The 21,291-nt window shown below is 35.3% G+C and overlaps 1 protein-coding gene and 1 long non-coding RNA gene across 2 annotated transcripts; one reads left to right on the forward strand and one right to left on the reverse strand.

Moving 5' to 3' along the window:
* Nucleotides 1-417: 417 nt before the first annotated feature.
* LOC136805606 (uncharacterized) lies at nt 418-2,628 on the reverse strand. Its single transcript, XR_010846427.1, has 3 exons — nt 2,517-2,628; nt 1,789-1,865; nt 418-896 (listed from the first exon to the last, which is right to left on the reverse strand). It is a non-coding gene; the product is annotated as an uncharacterized lncRNA (long non-coding RNA).
* A 10,600-nt stretch (nt 2,629-13,228) lies between these two features.
* Nucleotides 13,229-20,886, forward strand: LOC136805595 (uncharacterized). Its single transcript, XM_067062161.1, has 6 exons — nt 13,229-13,559; nt 14,617-14,823; nt 15,518-15,702; nt 17,147-17,305; nt 18,371-18,559; nt 19,517-20,886. The coding sequence occupies exons 1-6, from the start codon at nt 13,294-13,296 to the stop codon at nt 19,786-19,788; spliced, it is 1,278 nt and encodes a 425-aa protein (XP_066918262.1). The 5' UTR covers nt 13,229-13,293; the 3' UTR covers nt 19,789-20,886.
* Nucleotides 20,887-21,291: the final 405 nt, after the last annotated feature.

The following is a 21,291-nucleotide window of genomic DNA, read 5'->3' on the forward strand; positions in this document are numbered from 1 at the left end:
CTTGAATATCATTTTAACATTTCATTCGAACATCATTTTAACTTATTTTTTGAACATCATTTTAACATATCCCTCGAGCATCATTTTAACATTTCTTTTAGACATCGATTTTACGTTTCATTTTGACATCAATCCTATGATATATGTTAACATAGATTTAACGTGTATGAGGGTATCTTAATTTGACGTGTTTATTCGTCCTTTTTCTAACATCACAGATATCTTTTAGTTTTGGTGTTTCTCGAACGTTAGGTTTTGCCGAAATTTCGATTGCACATTTGGATGTTATTTTTGTTCTGGTTCAAGTTTTGATTTCATGTTTGATCTAGACTTGAGTTTTATTCCTTTTGGAATACACGGAAAGTTGAAGTCTTGGTGTAGAAGGTATTATTGCAAGCAAGAACGAAAAGATTTTATTTTCCAAGTTCATTCTTCTTTTTTAATAATATGGTTATGATAAAAATGTCGATGACAAATAAATATTTGATAAAAAACTAACTACTCTTAGGTGCCAAATAAACGGGGGGGTTCGAATAAACGGGGGGGTTGGAAAATTTTCGAAATTTCAATAAACGGGGGGGACCTAATTGCCGGGGTGGTTGGAAATTGTACTTATGAAAACCCAAAAATAAGGTAAATATAGGCTAAAATCAGGCTTTTTGGAGCAAAATAAGGGGACTTCTTTTAGCCAACTGAAAATATTCTTTAAAATTAATAAACGGGGGGGTCCTAATAAGGTCCGGGGGGGTTGGAAAATTTTCGAAAAATTAACAAGCGGGGGGGACTGTTTATTTGGCACCTAAGAGTACAATATTAAGTCTCATAGTAATCACCACAATCACCCACATAATCACTTTCAACTCGCTCAAGCAAGTCTTGGTGGGCCACTTCGTTATCTAAAGTAGAAAAAAATAATAAAAGAATCACAAAAATGTAAAATTGACAAATAATTCCATAGTTAAATTTTACCAGGGAACATTTCACGGCCTTCAATTACACTGACCAAAATATTTTTTCGTAATTTAACTCTATTTTGCCAAATCTAAGGTTCAAATGCAATATTAAATGATTTTGTTTTAAATGATTAAAACGTATAACCGTGCATCTACGGTATTCTAAAGTTAGTTTTGCAGACTTTGGTAATTTGAAATATGATCGAGCAAATGCAAGTGAATATACCCGAAATTTCTTGATGTGAATGAATTTTTCAACAACAAACATTTTTCCCGGATAACATTATCCTCATGTTTCTTCCCGTTGAGGGAATGCTGTCGGGTTTTTATCATAATATAACGATCTCTTTAATTTTCCCTCATTTTTCTCGAATTTAAAATTAGGAAACTTTGCAGACCCGGTGACTCCCCTTCCCACTACAGAAATCGGCTAAAAAGTTTTTAACAAATGTTGTCCCTGTGATAAAAATACCCTTAAATTTCATCCCTAGTGGGAATTCTTCACCGAAATCCCATCTCTAATCGAGAAAAACTTTTTGGACAGTGCACTGAATGTATGAGCTGTTAAGCTAAAACTTATATCCATAACAACAAAAGTTCTTCTACCCTTTTTGGAATTTTAGCACCTTCAAGTTATCCACACTAGCTTAAAACTCTCACCGGGTCACTGAGAAAGGGGTGTTAGGGGTAGACTACTCAATTTAACGAACTTGACCTACCATAGCTGTAGGGCTTCATTTATTAGTTTTTGCAACCTTTTCTTTGCTCTTCTGCAAATCAGATCTGATTTTTTGTAATTTTGTTATCAATCAAACGAGAAAGATGGTCAACTTACCAAAGAATATATATTTATTTTCTCCGATGTTATTCATTATGTTGTTTCTTTCGTCATTGCTGAGAGTACCATCAACCCTAAAATGGAAAAGTAGAGTATAGATAGAGATCATTTCCATAATGATATATACGTGTCTTGGACTAGATGGGTAAGGCCTCCCTCCCCTCATTCCATTTGAAGAATTTTTAGTATATCTTGAGTCATGATCTTCACTATATTTGGTAACCTGAAAGTTATGTAATATCAGTACCCATATTAAAAGCAATCCACTTTATTTTATGCCATTGGCCACTGACGATACTGGGGTTTACTAGGGAATAATCAAACCGCTATCTCATCCCTTCAGAAATATATTCATTGTGTTAGATTCAAAACTGTATCGAAAAGCCTTAATAAGGTTATTTTGGAGAAAGGAAGTAATGAGAGAGTAATTATCAATGATTTTACCTTTCTGAAAAGGAGTAATCAAAACTTCTCAGCACAGGCCGATATCTTATAGAGAAAGAACGAGGGAGGACTCAAGTAAGCTTTCTGTGTCGGCTTTGAACGATCCAATTAGCGTTTAAAAGATGGCAGATGGGCAAGCTGTGGGTGAATCTAATTAAGGGCTCTGTAAAACACGAACAACATTTTCACAGTAGGAATTCTTTTTTCGAAGTCTCAGGTTTTATCACGACTTGCTTTTTTCATAAACGGGGAAAATTCGAAAAAAGGAAATAATTCTTTACCTGTATATTAGGAAGTGCTTGTCTCTAATGATCGACTTTCCATGGAAATTCTTGATGAAATTATTTTGAAATCTTTTTCATATGCAAAGTTCCAACCAAATTATTTAGAAAAAAAAACATTGTTTCGAGCTATTGACCTAAATTTACAAGAAATTTATAGAGGATCCGCCAAAAGCGGTTTTCTTTCTGCTTTCAAAGACCTGTCTCGATTTACGGATTTTTTCAGATTTGAAGCAATTGCATTAGTTTAATCTGATGTTATCATTCCTGAAAAAGTGAAGATTTCTTATGAGTTTATGAGAGCACTGTTTTTTAATATGCACGAATTTCACTTAGAGAACAATAATCTCATTTGAATACTGAAATTCCGCTCTCAACAACCGAATCTTTTCTCCTACATTATGGGGGGGGGGGTTAAAATACAAAAAAAAATTCAGAATAACAAAATGCTCTTTAGAATATTGTTTTGGCACAAGATATTTCTAAAATTTGCTGTAATAATTAATCCAATCGAAAAAATATCAGCATTTTACTATTACTAAATTAAAAGCCATAGAACCAAACCTACATTCCGGGGGTTATAACGAAAATGGGAGTCAACATCAGGGACAAAAAAAATAAGCATATCAATTAAAATCCTGGGAAAGGATTTTGGAAGTTCAAAATTTCGTTGAAAATATTCAATATCTTTTGAAATGCAAATCTACATCTTTCAGGTATGATTCAAAATTCACCTACATTCTCGGGGTCAGGTGTTGTAATCCTCTAACCAAAATTGTTGAAATGAAACAGAATAAAAAGAGGTGGTGTAATACCAGTATGGGTATAAAGGTTTCTCTCTAAGCTCTAACGTGCAGGGTTTAATGATAAAAGATAAGAAAAAATTAAAAAAAAAACGATATCTTGAACTACAACAAATGCCAAAATTGACCCAGGTTTTGGTTTTATCCCAAAATCTTGCTATATCAGAAATTTCATGTATCTTTTCCGACGTGTTTCAAAGAATTTTCGTGGAGTTAAAGTACGTCTAACCACGAAAAACCCAGTATGACTTTTTCTTTTTCTTCGTGCTTAAAACACCCCTGTGTCAGTGACCCGGTCAGATCCGCCACGGTGGTTAACCCGGTAGAACAAATTGCAAAAGATGGTCTAATTTCAAGCCCCGGTGAAAAAATGAGTGACCCGGTCAAAATTACTTGAATATTTCAAACCCGGTCAAAGTTTGTAAAGTTATAGTCTAACCCCAGCCAAATCTTGCACTATTCAGATTACCCCGGTCAAAAATTCCATCCACAGTAAAAGCCCAGTAAACATCAAGAATTTCTTTATTGGTTGCTTTTTCTTCAACATAATCCATAAAGTTGTAGAACATTCATTTAGTTTATCAACTTCATCATCTATTATCGTCTTTGAATCAGATTTAATCAAAAAGATTTAATCTCAGAGGAGTTAGCCCGGCTCTTTGGGTAAACACTAATGTTTTAAAGTATTAAGCGAACGCGCAAGATATAAAAAAGTTAGCAATTTAGCAAATAAGGGGTGAAAATGTGAAAATTTTCTTCTCCTAAAATTCCCTTTTAAAAAAGGTAAAAATATTTCTCATCTTGACCCTCCCCGCTTGTGGCTATGCTTCTGTAGCTTTAAATATCATAACAACCCTAAAATTAGTACAACGAGAGAGAAATCCAAAAACGCCAAGATATACCAGAGGTGCCAGTTTTATAGTCAGTACCCAGGGAAAATCAAAGCACACATGCCAATACTTGATCCAAATTTTGTTCTTACCCCGTGAAAACTTTTCAACCCGGTGACTTTTTAGAATTTTACAATCGGGCCCGGGGAAATTTCATTTTGTTCAGAGACACCCCTGTGAATTTTTCACCTCCTTTCACTGTGTCAGTGAGACAGGGGTGTCTTAAATTAGCGGCTGAAAATGTAAATTTTTGCAGGATTTATAAGGATTTTCACTCTTAACTTTACTTCATTTAACGCCAGAAAAAATTGGCACTTTCAGCATCGATTTTCAAAAATTATCGCTGTTCTGAGAATGTAATTTTAACTAAAGAAAAATGAAGAGGGCAAAGAAAAAAGGGCATTTCTGAACAGGGAATAGGTCATAACAGGGGGTGTTCATAATTTTTTTAGAAATAATGATTGGCTTACATTAGAAATATTACAATTCATCCAGCAGCAAAAATTCTACAAGAGATAACTTATTTAGTCCCAGAGTACCGCTGGGTGGACTATTTCGGTTCCTAATTTAGACAGGAACTAAAAGATAAAGTTAAAACCCGAAGGGCTAAAAGTGAATCTCCTACGTAAGACGCGAACTACTAAACTGACGACTAGATTGAGATTCGAACTCACGACTTTCGCATTTTGCATTGCTAAGTGGTTTACGGGTTTTAAGTTTTTGTCATTTTTCGTCAATTTTTCGGGGCTTAGAGGTCTGCCAGAGAAACGGGAAAAACGATCCTGTGACATCACAAGATTGTGATAAATATTTGGTACTGCTTTGAAACCTATGTACAAAAAATCACGGCTCCTTCACAAAATTAACTTTTTTTTTTCTTAACAAGCCTACTAAAACCATTTAATTTGGTCAATTTAGTCGGGTGAAAGTGAATAGATTGTAAATTTGGTCAGGGAAAAGTGAAGAATTCAAATTTTTGTTGGGGAAAAGTGAGGAAAATTATTGACTAACTAATTAATACCCCGACATTTTTTCCCCGAAAAGGTAATCTTTTTCTCATGATATTGAGTTTGAGTCTGCTGGAGAATGAGTTTGAATTTCTCAAAACTTTTTGCTTATGTAAAATTGAAATCACCCGAAAAACAGAGGAGGAGGATTTTTTCCTGTAACATAAGTATCCTAAGTATCCTCAAAAGAAATTTACAAGATTAAATTTTGAAATTAAATATCATAAATTGTTTGGTGAATCCCTGTATCAGTGGGCCAATCAAATTTCAGATTCAAATGGGTGAGGCCAAAGTATCAATCTTTAGAGCTATGATGTTTTAAATTTTTTAGTCTTCTATGTAAAAGGAAAAGAGAAGGATATGCCTCATTTTACTGCAGGTGGATCGAGCAGACCTACACTTGTGAAAATCCCGTGTTCAGAACAGTGAGACAGCCCTCTGATGGGACTCCCTCAGATGGCTATGAAAAATAATTTTAGTATTTTAAAGCACCTGGAACCGTTGAAAAATTATAGTTTCATTTTCCTGCAGCTAGACAATTCTATTTTCCCCGGCCGTTGCCTAGTCAGATCCTTATAAAAAAGGCGAACATATATCGGACTCACAGGCGGCAAAGATTTTGGTACGAAATGGCCAAAACCTATATTTTCTTCTCTAATTAGCGGACGAGTGATATAGTTTACAAGTGATTAATTCAAATTATTTTTAACAGATTTTAGTTTGATTGTACACATTGATTCTACATAGGTTTGAAACGCTATCTAGTCAATGAATTTGCCTGGGTCAAAAAAAATGGTAAACCATCGGCATTTCTCCTAAGACTCTTATGATTCATGAAAGCTAGATTTTCTCGTCTCAACAACCTTTCTCTTCAAGCTCTTTCGTGACCTATGTCGTGTCTCTAGAAAAGCACTTCGGACAGAAATTTTATATTTTTGATACCTTGACATTGCCTAATAACAAAATTAGAGCTCATAGTTCAATAGTTTCTAAAGGGTAGACGCTTAACCCTTTTCCATGATGGTGTCCGCTTATCACTGTAGTAAAACCTTGTCGATTCTTTGGTTTGTTTTTGGTGGTTAGTAGACACCCCTGTTTCACTGACCCGGATAGACTGAATCTGACAGTGGCGAAATATTATTTGGGATGAAGTCTTTTGGTCTTTGATAGCATAGTACTATGTTGATAGATATCAAACTCAAATTTCGGAAGAGCCTATAATATTAGGATGGATTTAGATTTAAGGACACCATGCAGTGCTGTTTTCGTGACTACAGCCTTGGAATTGAGATTTTCTTATTTTCCCCAAATTGTGAAAAGAAATTAGACAAGATAAGAAAACCTTCATGCCAAGAATGAACCATTTTTAGAGTTGAAAATTTATTTTTCAACGAGTCTACAAGAATTTTGTCAGGCTAATGCAGGGGTAATGACGAAATTGCAACTGGCCTTTTGAAATATTCGTGATTTTTTTATATCTAATTAGGCTATCGCTTGTTTCAAATGAGACACGAAAATGTGCTGAAATTTCTATACACAGGTTACTTATTGTTTCTTTTAAAGTCAAATTAATTAAATTTCCTGCAGGGTTCTTCTTTATTTCACAATTGGAAAGGTTTCAAATATGTAACACTTTTTGAAGAGAAAACGTAGTACAGTAAAGTCTCCATAGCTCAAACCAATCGTCCGAGTTATAGAGAAAAGTTTCTCAAGTTTAAGCGAGATCTCCCCCTTATTTGTGGACCAGCTGAATAAAAACAGTATTTTCAATATACATTCTTGCATATAGCGATATTTTGGGGTTAGTGAGTGAAACATCAGCCAAATAATCGTCACTGTTGACTAAAATACCCTAAAGTTTTTGTATTTTTTGAAGTACTGCAAGTACCCTTATTCCTATTGAAAAAACACAGACATTTTTGGCATCCTCTGAGGATTTTTAAACTGTAACCAATATAGAATTTGCAAGTCAACTCATTAAAAGCAAATTGGCATTTACTTAAGTCCTTATTATCCCAAATGGCTATAAAATTCTCATAAGGTTCATAGAGACAGAGGGGTTTTGATACAACATGCAACTTCAATAATTGGAATCTTACTTGAATAAAACAAAAGCTTTTCGGTAAAAATACCATTCTATCAGTGCTATGTAAAATATTGAAAATTAAAAAAGTGTAGATACATTTAGCTGTATTTTAAACACTGCTGAAAAAGATTTTGTAGTTTTCAAAACCTAACTAAATATTTTTATTCATGTCTTTTATTCAATGACAGTGCAGAGTACTCTCTTGAATCGCAAATCAGATTTGCAAAGGAACATTATTTACTTTATTCAAAAGCTCGGCTGATGGCTTACTTAACGCTAGATGTGATTAATATACTTTAATTCTCCTTTAAAAGCTATGTGATAATTGAAAGCTCACCACCATAAGTTTTTATATCTTCTATCCGCAAAATCCGTGGGTGTTTTTGAGATTTTTAATCATAAACAAAAATTATGAAGTTCCCCCCCTGGAAAAAAAACAATAAAGTTAATATGACTATCAGTATCATATCTGTCCGATTAGAAAAGAACACAATTGCCAAAATAGCTGAATTATTTTTCACCAAACTTTGAAATTAAAGATAACGGCCTGATTCGTCCCGCAAGAGTTTCTTCAATTCAAGGAAGGTTTAACCTCTGCTAGGTAGCGAAGGAACGAAAACTTGTTCCAAAAGTATTTGGACACTTTGCTTTTCTCAGCACCCATATATACATCCTTGTGTCACGGCCCCACTGGGGCCCCAGCCCCACTGGAAGATTTGGCAAAATTTTTGTCCCCGGTGGGAAAAATACCCCAGAATTTAAGCAACACTGAGCAATTGACTTTGATTTCGTCCCCGTTCAAAACTCAACGTTTAATAATTGCACTCCAAAACCATCCCCATTGGATATTTTACCTTGGAACCATCACAATTTTTACTCTCGCTGTAGGAAAAAGTTTCACCGGGCTGTGAGACAGGGGCGTATATATGCTATAAAAAACAGTTATACACCGTTGGAAAGATTATTTTAGATAATTTTTTTAACTTTTTGGAACGGGGTTTAATAGACCCATTTGGATACAGAGATGCTTATAACAATTCAAAATGAATTTATTGAATAAACATCAAAATGATACTTTCAGAAATATGTATCATTGCAGACATTCTTCTGATGTCCATTAATTGACTACATTCAAATATTTGGTTGCAATATCGATTAAATATCATATCAATGTTTGCATCGTAATATTCCCTACTCGTACATTTATATGATGTCATAACATGGGTCAATTCATAACATAAAATAATGAACATCAAATCAACATGAAAATAATATATTGATTTTAATGTTCTCTTTCGTGACGTTATTTTAACATTTATATCCATGTCTAAATTAAACGTAAAATTATGAACATCATATCAATATAAAAATGACATCTTGATTTTGATGTTCTTTTGCATTACGTTATTTTGACATCGATATTCATGTCTAAATTAAACGTAAAATAATTGACATCATTTCAACATAAAAATTATATCTTAATTTTGACATATCTTTTCATGACGTTATTTCAACATCCATACTTAAACTTAAAAATTATGTCTGTAAAAGAAACGTCAATTTGACATCATTTCAATATTCGTCTTTAAACATCAGGTAATGCAACGTTTAAAATACGCTAATATTACATCACATTAGGATGTGAGATAAAATTGATGTAATCTGAACGTCAAATTTACGTCATGTGTTTACTGGGTAATGCAAACTGTTGAAAAATATGATTACAAAGCGATATTTTCAAGTTGGGAAAATAGTCTGGTTCTGTTATTATTGTTTTGGTTTTTTCGATTTGGGGCATGATTATTTTTTAATGTGGTTGTACTGTTTAGTATTGACATGATATCAGAAAGATATATTCAGCACTTGCCTTTCTATTATATTACTAACCCTACTCAAGATTACGAGCTGGTAAGATATAGGTGGTCAAATGCCCCCCCCCCCGGGATTATCTTAATTTATTTATAGAAGTATATTTCTCAGGTCTATTGACGTCTATGAAACAATCTTTTATAATTACAATTTATAAAGCTTATTTTCCCATTCCATTGCAAGTTCTTCCTTGAACTTACTGACAGATGGGGCATTCACGACCTTGACGCCTAAACTATTCCATGCATCGATTCCTCGGTAATAAAGCGAGTTAGTTTGATATCCTCTCATTCCATCATTGGCAAAGTTCCTCCGTAGCTCCTGGTTATGCTTGCGTTGATGTCGATTTATTAATATTAGTCCTTTTCTCGTGCAAGGCCCACAAGTAAATTCAGAAGGGCAAGTAAATAGTTTTGTGACCTTTTAGGTCTACTTGATCATTCCTGAGAGTTTCAAAAAGTTATTTGATTATTTTTGCGCTCTGCTCCCTGACTATAATAGAAGTTTATAATGCTTACGCCTTATCTATTTTAAAGATAAATGACGTATTCACAAGGAACTGGCACTACTTTACACTTATTTGGAAAAGTTTTTATATTACATTAATATTGAGTATAAAACTTTATCTATTGCGGGGGCCTGGTTTTGAAAGAACTGCAGGATACTTCAGAGCTTGTAAACGTTTTTTCTTTTGCAAAAAAAGGCTTTTAAACCGTTGTTTAAAATAGGTTTCAGTCCCGTTTCAGTCTTTTAATTATGTAAAGTTTCTTTGTATAGAAGTGATGACCAATTACCACTGGAATCAATACTTACTGACGAATTTTCATTAACAAGATTTTTGTGATTTATGTGATGTTATGCTCGAAGTATACAGTAGGTGTTTTGTCAAACATCAATTCGTTGTCAATTTTTCTGATCAAAATTATGATGATAAATTCACTATTCACTTTTTCGACCGTAGCCACCAATTGCCGCGCGGACATTTTTTTGTCTGTTTTATCCCACTAAAACCGTCCCAGTCCTTTTTTTTGCACCTATAGACAATAGAAAAATGCGTCAAAAAAGGATTGGGACGGTTTTAGGGGGTTAAAGCGGACAAAAAAAGTACCCGCGCGACTACGGTCGAAAAGGTGTATTCGGAATTTCTTTCGTACTCTTTTATTTAAAGTTATCAGTAATAGTTTTTAGAGTATATATTTTTGCGGATATAAATCAGAAATTAAGTGAATTTTTAACATATTAAAATCATGTATAATACACATAATATATTGAACAAGATTTTAACTTATCAGATATTTCATTTAGATTAAAAGTAAATTCTTAAAAATGAGTGAAAGTCATATTTTTCAATAATTTATTTTGTGCCTCTTCAATAGATGTAGAATAGTATTAAGGCTTGTGGACACGAGAAGTTTTTTTCGCGTCGGTGAAATGCAACATACTCTATCCCACCATGGGACAAAAAGTGAGGGAAATACCCAAAAAACACGCTGATTTTGTCCTTGGGACAATAGAGTAAAATTGATTCGAATTCTAGGGACAAAAGTGAGATTTCACTTTTATTGGTAGAAAGAAAAATAGGGTGGAGACACGAGAAAGAGTTTCACGTTGGTGGGGTGGAGCATGTTGCATTGCACCAACGCGGAAAAAACTTCTCGTGTCCCCAAGCCTTTATTTTTGTTTAAGGGCTCTGACCATAGTGAATTTTTCATAATTGCCGTTTTTAAAATGTGTTTTCTGACTGATGTAACCAATAAAACTATGGCATGTTATTTTCAGTTAGACAAACTATTCCTCGATCTGAAAATTCAAAAATTGCATTGAAAAAATTTGATGAAGAAGAAAATGAAGACTTTTGCGAGAAAGAGTATTTCAACTTTGAAGAGCTTAGTTTCGGCGAAGAAAAAACATTTTGAAAATTTTTTCGCAGTAGTTGGTGTATCTTTTACCGAACAATAAAAAAATTTGCGGAAAATTTTTGTAAATGCTTCTTTGTCTCGAAATCTTCAAAATAGTGGTTTTTCATCAATTTTTCATCTGCATTTTGCTTAGAAAAACAGTCATAACTTTTGACACATCTTTTTAGAAAAATTTTCCGCAAAATTTAAAATAGTTCAATTCTTTGCGGACAGTTTGAAAAAACTTCGAAACAAAAAGGTTAATTACCCATTAAAACTTAGCACTTTTTATAAAAGAAGGTGATGCAACATATTGTTAACGTCTTCTTAAAGTTCATAACGTCATTTTTGCAATTAAGTTCTTAATTACTCTAATTTATAAAGGCAATTCTTTGTTAAAGTGATAAAGAATCTAAAACATAACTTTCATGTTCAGATACTAAAATCAATTTTCCGACTATGGTCAGAGCCCTTAAACTGCACTGAAATTATATTTTTCAACAGGCACTGGCCTTTATAAACCCTGGACCAATCTATATCCGCCATGATTGATCGGAGTTTTTTTTTGAAAGTGGTACCCGCAAAGAAGTCATTGTAGTGTTAAAACTTTGCCTAGCAACAAACGGCGCTTTGTCACTAGTCTGCAAGCGAAAGTATATCTAGCGCTTTCGATGTGGTTACCGCTTTCAAAAATACTCCGATAAAAATATTTCGCTTGGCTTGCTTGAGAAACTGTCTCCGGGATCTATATAAAGCTCAGTGTAACCGAGTCGTCAGGGAAAAGGCTACGTCATATCTTCCTTCGTTCCGAGCGTCAAACTCAAATAGAGGTCTTAAAGCCCTGGAGCTGTCTATCTACCAGGGGAAGGAATTTGAAACAACTCATTGTTATTTGTCTATGTGTGCATGTACATTCCTCTATCGGTAAATTGAAGTTTCAGGTGTCGTCAACTAGGACGAAAGACGTCCTATTTAGACGTCGAATTTACCTATAACGTTATAATAACAGCCATATAATGCTAGAAATATTGTCAATAATTTTTTGCTTAGAAGTATCAGGATATGTCGACAGATGCCCATCAGCTCAGAAAAGGGGAAATATGACTGGTGAGGAGGACGACGTGGCATCTAAGGCATGTTAAACATATCTTATTTTAATACACTAAATTAAAAGCAAGGCTTATAAAATGTGATAATGTAAATATTAAATATCTCGAGATGCATATTTATGATTATAATCATGTTCATGACAAAATGGATGCTGGGTGTCCTAATTCCAAAGCACTTTTGTGTGAGCTTCCTTCTAGGACTTTTTCTAAGCCGACCCTTTAACGGGCTTCCTCCAGTTTGTGGTATATTTAGGACCTGCATCAATTCAGGGCCGTCGTAAAAAAAGGATTGGCATGACTGTGTTTATTCTTGGGCGATTTTTAGGGAAACAATTTGAAACCCCTTCCTTCCTTCTATTCTGAACCCCCTTAATTTCACTTGATAGATATATTTAGGTAAAAAAGTAACTTTCCGTGTGGTACATACTAAAGCTCTGATTGGAGTGTTACACTTATTAGTGCAGAAGTACATAGCCTAGAAATCTAAAGACCGGTCTCCACTTGCTCGCGCTGCGATCACATTTTATCTGGCAAAGCTTCCACGCTATTGGTCAAATGAAAAATGAAGCAATTCCATTGGTGCGATCTGACGTAATGGTTGGAAAAAGTTGTAATGTATTCAACTTTCTTTTCTGAGCGTGCGCTACATTTTCATGATGTAATCTTTTTTTCCAAGCAAAAAGGGTTGGAGACCGGCCTTAAGCTAGTTTGACTCAGTCACCAGGATAGATCTGATGATAAGTTGTGACTGAATATTGATTCAGTAGTATTACTATTACTATTCAGTATTCCAATACGCAAACTTAAAATCCGTAATTATGAAAAATCTTTAATGCGCCGTTACTTGAACTTTTGTCCTTTGGTGCTTGAAACTCCATTTTTGCTGATTTCAGCTATTTAGTTACTTTTCCCTTAAAGTTCTTGCATAACAGGTAACAGCCTTAAGAAGCCCCGTTTTGCTGTTTTTTACTCCAACGTGCAACCTTCTAAGACCTATATAGCTTTCTATACAATAATCGCATTTGAAAAATAATTTATTCATCCTTAGATCATTTCATAAAACAAATAAACAAAAAAAAAAGAACAAGAAATACTAAATTGTCATCACTGACACAATGGGAAGCCAGAAAATTGGTTTGCTAGCAATGTTTGCTATACTGCTAGTTTTGCTCACAGAAACTTTCGCTTATGAATGTGATACTGTAACCCGTTCGGGTACCTCTGGCTCTTTGTCTGGCGGAAACAAATATGGGTGCAGTACAAAAACTTATGATATCAACCTTGGTACTACAATGGCTGTGAAATTGACTTGGTTGACTTTTTATAATATCCCTGGAGATATGCCTTACTGTACTGATGGATATGTTAAAGTTTATGCGGAGTAAGTTTTTTGTTTTTTCCCAGCTGGCCCACAACGTTGTTTCAACGTTTATCTAACGTTCATGACGTCCATATAACGTTAAATGAACGTTGAAACAACGTTGTGTGCCTGCTGGGTCTTTTATACGAAATATCACCATTTAACGGCCACTACATTCATATAAAGTTTACAAACCTCTAAACCTAGCCTGTACCACCCCGCCCTCGGACGTTTTTTATATTTTGAAAAAAATGTCGCAGACACGGAATGTTGCTTAACTGTAACAAACCGAACTTTGTGTTATCTTTTCAGTCAGTGAAGAAGAGTTTGGTACTGGCTACTACATCCCCTCCCCCAGAATTCGAGGGGATGTGCCCACTAAGCAGATGTATACTACTTTTTTTGTTAACTCCCTAGCGATATTATATAATTGGTCTTCGCGGGAGGTTTTTGTTGTTAACAGTAGCGTAGACAAGGAGCGCAAAGTTTGTTTAGAAGAGCATTACTGCTCTCCCACACAGCTTTGGCACCCTCTTGTCTCCTGTTCTGAGTGGGACGAGATGGAGTTTTTACAAGTTCTTATTTGATTTGGTTGGTTGTTAACCAGTAATAAAACAATTTTGTTACTTTTTCTAAAGAGCGCATCATTTCTATTACTTCAAATGACCAATTATTAAAGTATCTTATAAAACTTCATCCCATCTGTACTTAGAATTGTTTGTTTGTGGCACCTACAGAGTTAGTTCACATAATGTTTCCAGCTCACCCAAATAGAGACTCTTACGCATGCGTAATTTATCGTTCTTTTCAACCAAATGTAGTTAATTCTCGTGATAAACAAAGAGGAATGAATCTGTAGGGGTTGTATAGTCTCCTATAATCTCTTTGAGTCGGGTTTGTGGATGGCGAGATATGTCGTTCTTTGATGGTTAGGGTTAGGGTTAGGGCTAGGGTTTGCCGTTGCCGTTCTTTTTGTCGATTTTTTAATAATTATTTGTTGCTCTTTTTAGATGGTCTGGAAACGTTAGATGAATACAGTCTCTATAAAAAAAACTACTTTGTCATTTTGTCTTTTTAGTTGTGGTACGTGGAAAATACCCAGAACAGAGATCGCAGAGTTTTGTTCCGGAAATATGATCTCATCCCTCCCTCACGACATTTATGCGTATACAAATTGTTTGAGATTGGTGGTCAAAAACCCAAACACTTATTCTTCAAAAGGCACTTTTTCTGTTACTTGGGGTCGATATTCGTATGGATTGCCATCCTGCTCGTATTCATCGGTGTAAGTGAACACATATTTTTATAAGAACAAAGATAAGGTTTTGATCATTGAGTTATAAGCCCGAAGGACTAGAGGCGAATCTTTTACCCTTCTCAGGCAAGAGAAATTAAAGCTACTTATTTCCCATCCAAAACGCGCTTAGAACGCGCCGCAATCGTCACGACGGATTGTATCTAGCGGCTCCTTTTTTTAATTTTGTTGAAAACTAGCGATCGATTTTAGTTTTAATCCAGCGTTTGTGTAAAAACTACGCGCGGGTGTTCTGGGTGGTTTAATTTCTCATCCAGGAGTCTCTAGACCTTCGGGTTTGAATTGCCAAGTTATAAAGAACAACTTACCTAGCTTTAAACCTGGAACCTGTACAATGTGTCTGGAAAAAAATATTACATCAGAACAACAGAAACAAAAGTAGAAATCTTTGGTTTTCCTTCTTTTTTATCATAATACAAAGCACCCAACGACATGTTTTGATCTTCTTCTTTTCTTAAGACACTCAGTGTAAAAAAAAACCTTTTATACCTTATCGGGGAAAATGTCGTCAGGGAAAAGTGACGAAATTTTGGCCAAATGACGAAAATTTTCCCCGGCCTTAATGCGTTTACCAACTGCCAGCAAATGACGAATATTTTTCCCCGACGAAAATTTTCCCCGGCGAAGTTTTCCCCGATAAGGTATTTTGTTGTTGATTTTATAGAACAAAAACCTCATCAAGTGGAGTCATGGCAACACCAAGCTGGCCCAATCCATCATATAGATCATCCTGCTCGTGGAAACTTGATCGTTCAAAATCTAACGGATATCTTATTCACGTTATGGACATTAAAGACCAAACTTATTCATCTTATTGTTCCTCTAGCGAACAACAAATAACGATCAAAGGTAAGTTTCCAATACAAAACTTTGTTAAGTGTGTTTGTGACATCGAGGCAAATTAAAGATCAAACTTGTTCTTCTTATTGTTCCTCTAATGAGCAACAAATAACGATCAAAGGTAAGTTTATCATACAAAACTCTGTTAAGTGTGTTTGGGACATCGAGGCAAATTAAAGATCAAACTTGTTTTTCTTATTGTTCCTCCAGCGAGCAACAAATAACGATCAAAGGTAAGTTTATCATACAAAACTCTGTTAAGTGTGTTTCAATCTTAAATTTTTTCAGAAATCATATAAAATTAAAACACCAAAAGATGGAATACATTCTAAAACCCCATCAAAATTTATGAAACTATAATAAAAACATGAAAATACCTCCTAAGTTAGAAAAATTTTGCTGCCAACTCGAGCAAAGCCAAAAAATGGAGTCTGCTAAATTACACCGGTTCATATATCAGCGCCATCCAGTCTATCAAAATGCTGTATAAGTGGCTCCCGTGCTAGGATATACCTGATTGGGTTTGATATAATGGGGTTAACTGCAGTTGGGGCGTCCCGAAGGTAGGTACTATGCACCCTGGATTACTCCACTTGCCTTTGACCATTCTATTTCATTTATGTCGTGGAGGCATCAAGTACATTGGTATGATCGGGCTAGGAATTGAACCCACGAATTTGTGCACTCTACACTTTACACTTAGCTTCGCTTGACCAATAACAATTCATGATATGCACCATTGCAATGTCTTCTGAAATTACATCACGGATCCAATAGCTGATTGGTTGTAAGTGACGTACAATTAGTCATTACGTCACTTTGAACCAATCAGCTTTTAAATGCGTGGAAGACATTGCAATGATGCATATCATGAATAGTCAGCATAAAATCGACTACAAAAAGTCAATGCGATTCTTTGTTTTGATACTAATGTAGTGACTTCTTTTCAACTTTTTCCTGCGTGTTTGAATTATGAACACTCCACTGTACTATCAATAAAATTTTGATATGGAAAATTAAAATGTTATATTCTGTGAAGGTAGAACACCCGCCCCATGGTGCGTAAGGTGGTCCAGCCCGAGTCAAACCAAAGCTCCTCTAATCGTACTTGATGCTTTTGCTTGGTGCTCAGTTACTTAAGTAAACTTTCCAGGGAAAGTAATGGCTTCTCCCTCTAACTTTGGAAAGACTTCTTGCTATTTAGTAATCATTCTTCATCGAAGAGGTCTCCCTACGGGAATTTTTTTATAAAACAGACAATGTGCACATGGTGTACAGTACAACGAAACGATGAACCTCGACTGCGGTCACACCTTTGATAACTTAACATTCATCTTCTGGTCAGGCCTTAGAACATCTCCTAATCACTCATTTTTGCTTTCACCGCGTTTACTCTGCCAAGCCAAACGCGGTGACTCAAATCTCCTTTATAAGATATTTTACTTTTTTTCAGACGAGGGAGACTTTGAATACAGTGGAAAAGACATTTGTACTCGTGATAACCCTATCCAATATTACCAGCCTACCGTCAAGATCAGTTACAGCCAAGGGACTGATTGGAATAAGCGAGGCGTTGTTGTCGGATGGGTCGCTTTCAAAGACCCTTATTACAGTAAGTTAAACTATACGTTTGTTGTTTTACAAGAATAAACTATATAAGAACATAAGGCTTCTATGGCCAAAATGTTAAGAATACGCTAAGAGCATTTTAAGGCTTCGCGGACTCTAAAACACCCGATTTCTTAAAAATTGGGCAAAATTACTCAAAAAATGGCCAGAATAAAAACCTGTTAAGAATATTCATATCCTTAAAACTCAAAAAGTTAAGAACATCCGAAGGCTTCAAAAAATTTGGAAGTTCTTATAAAAAAACGTGTATATTTCGATTCGGAGAAAATTTGGGTATGTTTTTTTATGTGATAAATTGTTATTGACTTTCGTAGAGAATATATGCTGGGAGGGGCCTGGGGTTGTCTGGTAGGTTGGAGAGTAAGTAAGACTGCGACCGCAATCGGAGGCGACCCGAAGGCTCCTCTTTTGATAGCTATCTACCCGAAGGTAAGGGAGGGCGCCACTCTTTCTCCCTGGATTGCTCCACTTACCCTTGATCCTTCGCTTAACTGCTGAGCATTAAGCAGAGAGGCATCAAATACCATTTTGGGGATCTTTGGTATGACCCGGCTGGGGGTTGAACCCACAACCTTGCGCACCGTAGCCGGATGCTCTACCACTGCACTACGGTCGCTTGGAAAGTGGTTGACGGCGGCAGTACCGCAAACCAGAGGTTTCTGGTTCGAATTTCCGTTGCGCCGTGTGACCCTGGATAATTCGAATCTCTTTATAATGCGAACTAAATCATTGGTCCTCTGAGATTTAAAATCGTCATAATACTCACTCATAATTTGAATCTTTCTCTAATTCAAAGGAAATCAGATCCAATAGACCTTTTCATAAATTACGTCACGAACATCACTTGCCTCGTATCCAAACAATTACCATGGTCATTATGTCTCTTGAGACATTTAATGATTTTTTTTATGAATAGGAAGTAGTTTTGATAAAATCCGCTGGGAGTTAATCAGCATGGCAATAATTTCAAAACGAGGCAAGTGATGTTCGTAACGGAATTTATGTAGGTCTATTAGAGAAATCATTTATAAAATTTCAAAATTTTCAGCTGATGTTGGAGCAATTGGAGGATACATTGCTGCAGGGATTTTGGTTCCCATATTCATACTTTGTATCATCGTGTGCGCATGCTTGAAACAAAAACGAGGCTACGTGTTCAGCCAAAGAGCCGCCGGATTTAACAACATGACGCCGCAAGGGAATAACGTGACAGTCGTCAATAACCAAACTGCAACGGGTAAAATTTTATTATCTAGCACCTCACCAAAAAACTGGGATTTTTTATTTGGTTTCTTGGTGATTTCTATTTTGATGATTTTTCGAAAAATAGATGTTTTTTCAAGTGCTCTAACTATGGCGTTCTAAATCTTTTTCAAAATGACTTCAAGATTTAAAACGCCATGGTTCTGACGCTAATTCGATTTTTTCACTACTGCAGGAGCTTCAAAAGTTAGAAATGACGTTAAAAATCGAATGTTTGGAGCCCAAAAATCTGAGCTCAAAACATTCGAAAAAGTCGCAAAGTGGAATAGACGATACTGCGTAGAAAAAGCCGTGACGTCCAGGGGGCTTTTTAGAATTTAGCGGCGAAAATACAAGAAAACGTCACTTTTTGTTGCTTTCTAAAACCCTTTTATCTCTCTGTGTTTTCAGTAATTCCTTTCTCCATCAGGTTACCGCAAACTTACCTTAAATTTTCTTCTTCAAACTCAAAATACAAAAAATGCCAAAATACATTTGCAGGAATGCTAGCCAGCATTTCTCTGGACAAATACAATATTTTTCTAAATGTTCAGAGTGTTTTTTTATTCAATTTGGAAGTCCTTGCCACCTCCAGATCGAGCCAATGAAAAAAATTGGAATCAAAATTTCGGAATTACAAAATTTGAACATTAATCTGGAAAACACAGTGTTTTAAGAAATTCAATTAAACGGAATTAACTGAACCCTAAGACATTTCCATGAAACAATGTAAAACTTTTTCGACTAGATCTAGGCTCTTAGAATTTCTAAGCAAGTCTCAAGATTTGATCATTTAGATCTTGTTAGTAATAAAAATTACTTTGCGCGGCTGAAACAGGCTGAAATAGCTTAATGTTAACACTTCTTTTTGTCAGTTAGCTCCCTTTTCTTTTGTGACAAAGTTCAGGATCATTAACCAGCAAAATGACAAACTGTTTTCTCACTATTTCAGCTCAACAACAATATGTTCCACCGCCCCAACAAGGATATCCAGCACAACAACCAGCTTACCCACCACCCCAACAGGGCGCTTACCCGCCGCCCCAACAAGGTGCTTATCCAAACCAAGGTTACGCCCCACAAACACAACCTGGAGCTTATCCTCAACCAGGGGCATATCCGCCGCCCCAGCAAGGATATCCACCCGTCTCTCAACACGGATACGCTCCACCGCCCGTTTATCAAGAATCTGCACCGCCCCAACCACAACCACCAGTCCAATAAAGTCATTGCTTAAAACCTCAATGAAAGAAACGCACTATTTGGCGATAATTAAGCTTTGTATTCCTGTTGTTGTAAAAAGACACATTTTACCTGTAAAACTTTTTTCACATGCACGTAAAATTTTACTTTAGACCTTACGGAAAATCGTACGTAAGGCTGTCTTTTGGGAATTTCCTCGATATTATGTAGAGTTTTTGTTCTACCACTGCACTACGGTCGCTTGGAAAGTGGTTGCGGCAGTACCGCAAACCAGAGGTTTCTGGTTCGAATTTCTGTTGCGCCGTGTGACCATTGAGTTTCAAGCCCGAAGGGCTAGAGGTCAATCTCTAACCCTTCGGGCTTGAAACTCAATGCGTGTGACCTTGGATAATTCGAATCTGTTTACAATGCGAACTAAATCATTGGTCCTCTGAGATTTAAAATCGTCATAATACTCATAATTTGAATCTTTCTCTAATTCAAAGGAAATTCCCTTTAGTGAAACTTTACGTACATGTGAAAAAAGCTAAAACATCACTAGCTCGATTGACTATAGAATTTCAAAACGATTTCTTTCTGTTCTCTTCTGTTGTTTATAATGGGCACAATACTATGAAGTTTGTGTTGGGTGCTCCTATAGTTATTCTTTTATAGATTTAGCATTGTAATTTTTATGATATCATTTATTTTAGGATTTATAATATTTTTTGATGATTTTTAGATCTGCACTTCATATGCATATACATTTTAAATTCGATATATATTGCTTTTATTTTTGATAATTTTTTTTAATTGGATATTAAATATTTGATCTAGAATATGTTCATATACACGCTTTTTTTATAAGAACAATTTTATAAGAACACGAGGCTGAAAATTGGCCAAAACCTAAGAACTAATTAAGAACAATGCGAGCGTCAGATTTCGAAGATACTAAGAAAGTACTGATTCTAAACCTATTTTTAAGAACATCATACAGAACATTTAGGCCTTGAAATTTCAAAAAATTCAGAACAGCTCAGCTCGAGCCAAAATTTACTGGTTCTTATAAAAAAAGCTTGTATCCATGTTGGTCTATATGTCTGTTTGTTGTTTCTAAATAAAAAAATGTTTAAATAATGCAGACTTGATCTTAATTTTTGATGCACATTAAGATATTTTTTCAAATTTTTTTTCTTCAGTGAAAATCGTCAGAAATACAAGATTTTGGGGTTTCATGGGGTTGTTAGTTAGTGTTGTCTTGATATTATTGTTATATTAAAATCTACAATAACTTTTGCTTATGACTGTGGACCGTCCGTCTGTCTATCTGTCTGTCTGTCTGTCTGTCTGTCTATTCTTTAGTGAGTAACAATAGACCTTATCAGAGTTTTTGATTTATCTAAAAAAGTGATGCATTGTTGGATTGTTTCGAGTGTATTACAATAGAATTCCCTCGAGGAATTCCTAAGAGATTTCTATTCGAAACAATCCCACAATGCATCACTTTTTTAGAAAAATCAAAAACTCCGATAAGGTCTATTT

The sequence above is a fragment of the Clytia hemisphaerica genome, unplaced genomic scaffold (genome assembly GCF_902728285.1).
Source record: "Clytia hemisphaerica strain Z4C2 unplaced genomic scaffold, Clytia hemisphaerica genome assembly, whole genome shotgun sequence".
NCBI classification, from domain to species: domain Eukaryota; kingdom Metazoa; phylum Cnidaria; class Hydrozoa; order Leptothecata; family Clytiidae; genus Clytia; species Clytia hemisphaerica.

Coding starts and splice junctions, on each gene's coding strand:
- LOC136805595 (XM_067062161.1), top strand. CDS start 13,294: ATGGGAAGCCAGAAAATTGGTTTGCTAGCAATGTTTGCTATACTGCTA. Junction 13,560..14,616: donor TATGTTAAAGTTTATGCGGA/GTAAGTTTTTTG, acceptor TTGTCTTTTTAG/TTGTGGTACGTGGAAAATAC. Junction 15,703..17,146: donor ACAACAAATAACGATCAAAG/GTAAGTTTCCAA, acceptor ACTTTTTTTCAG/ACGAGGGAGACTTTGAATAC.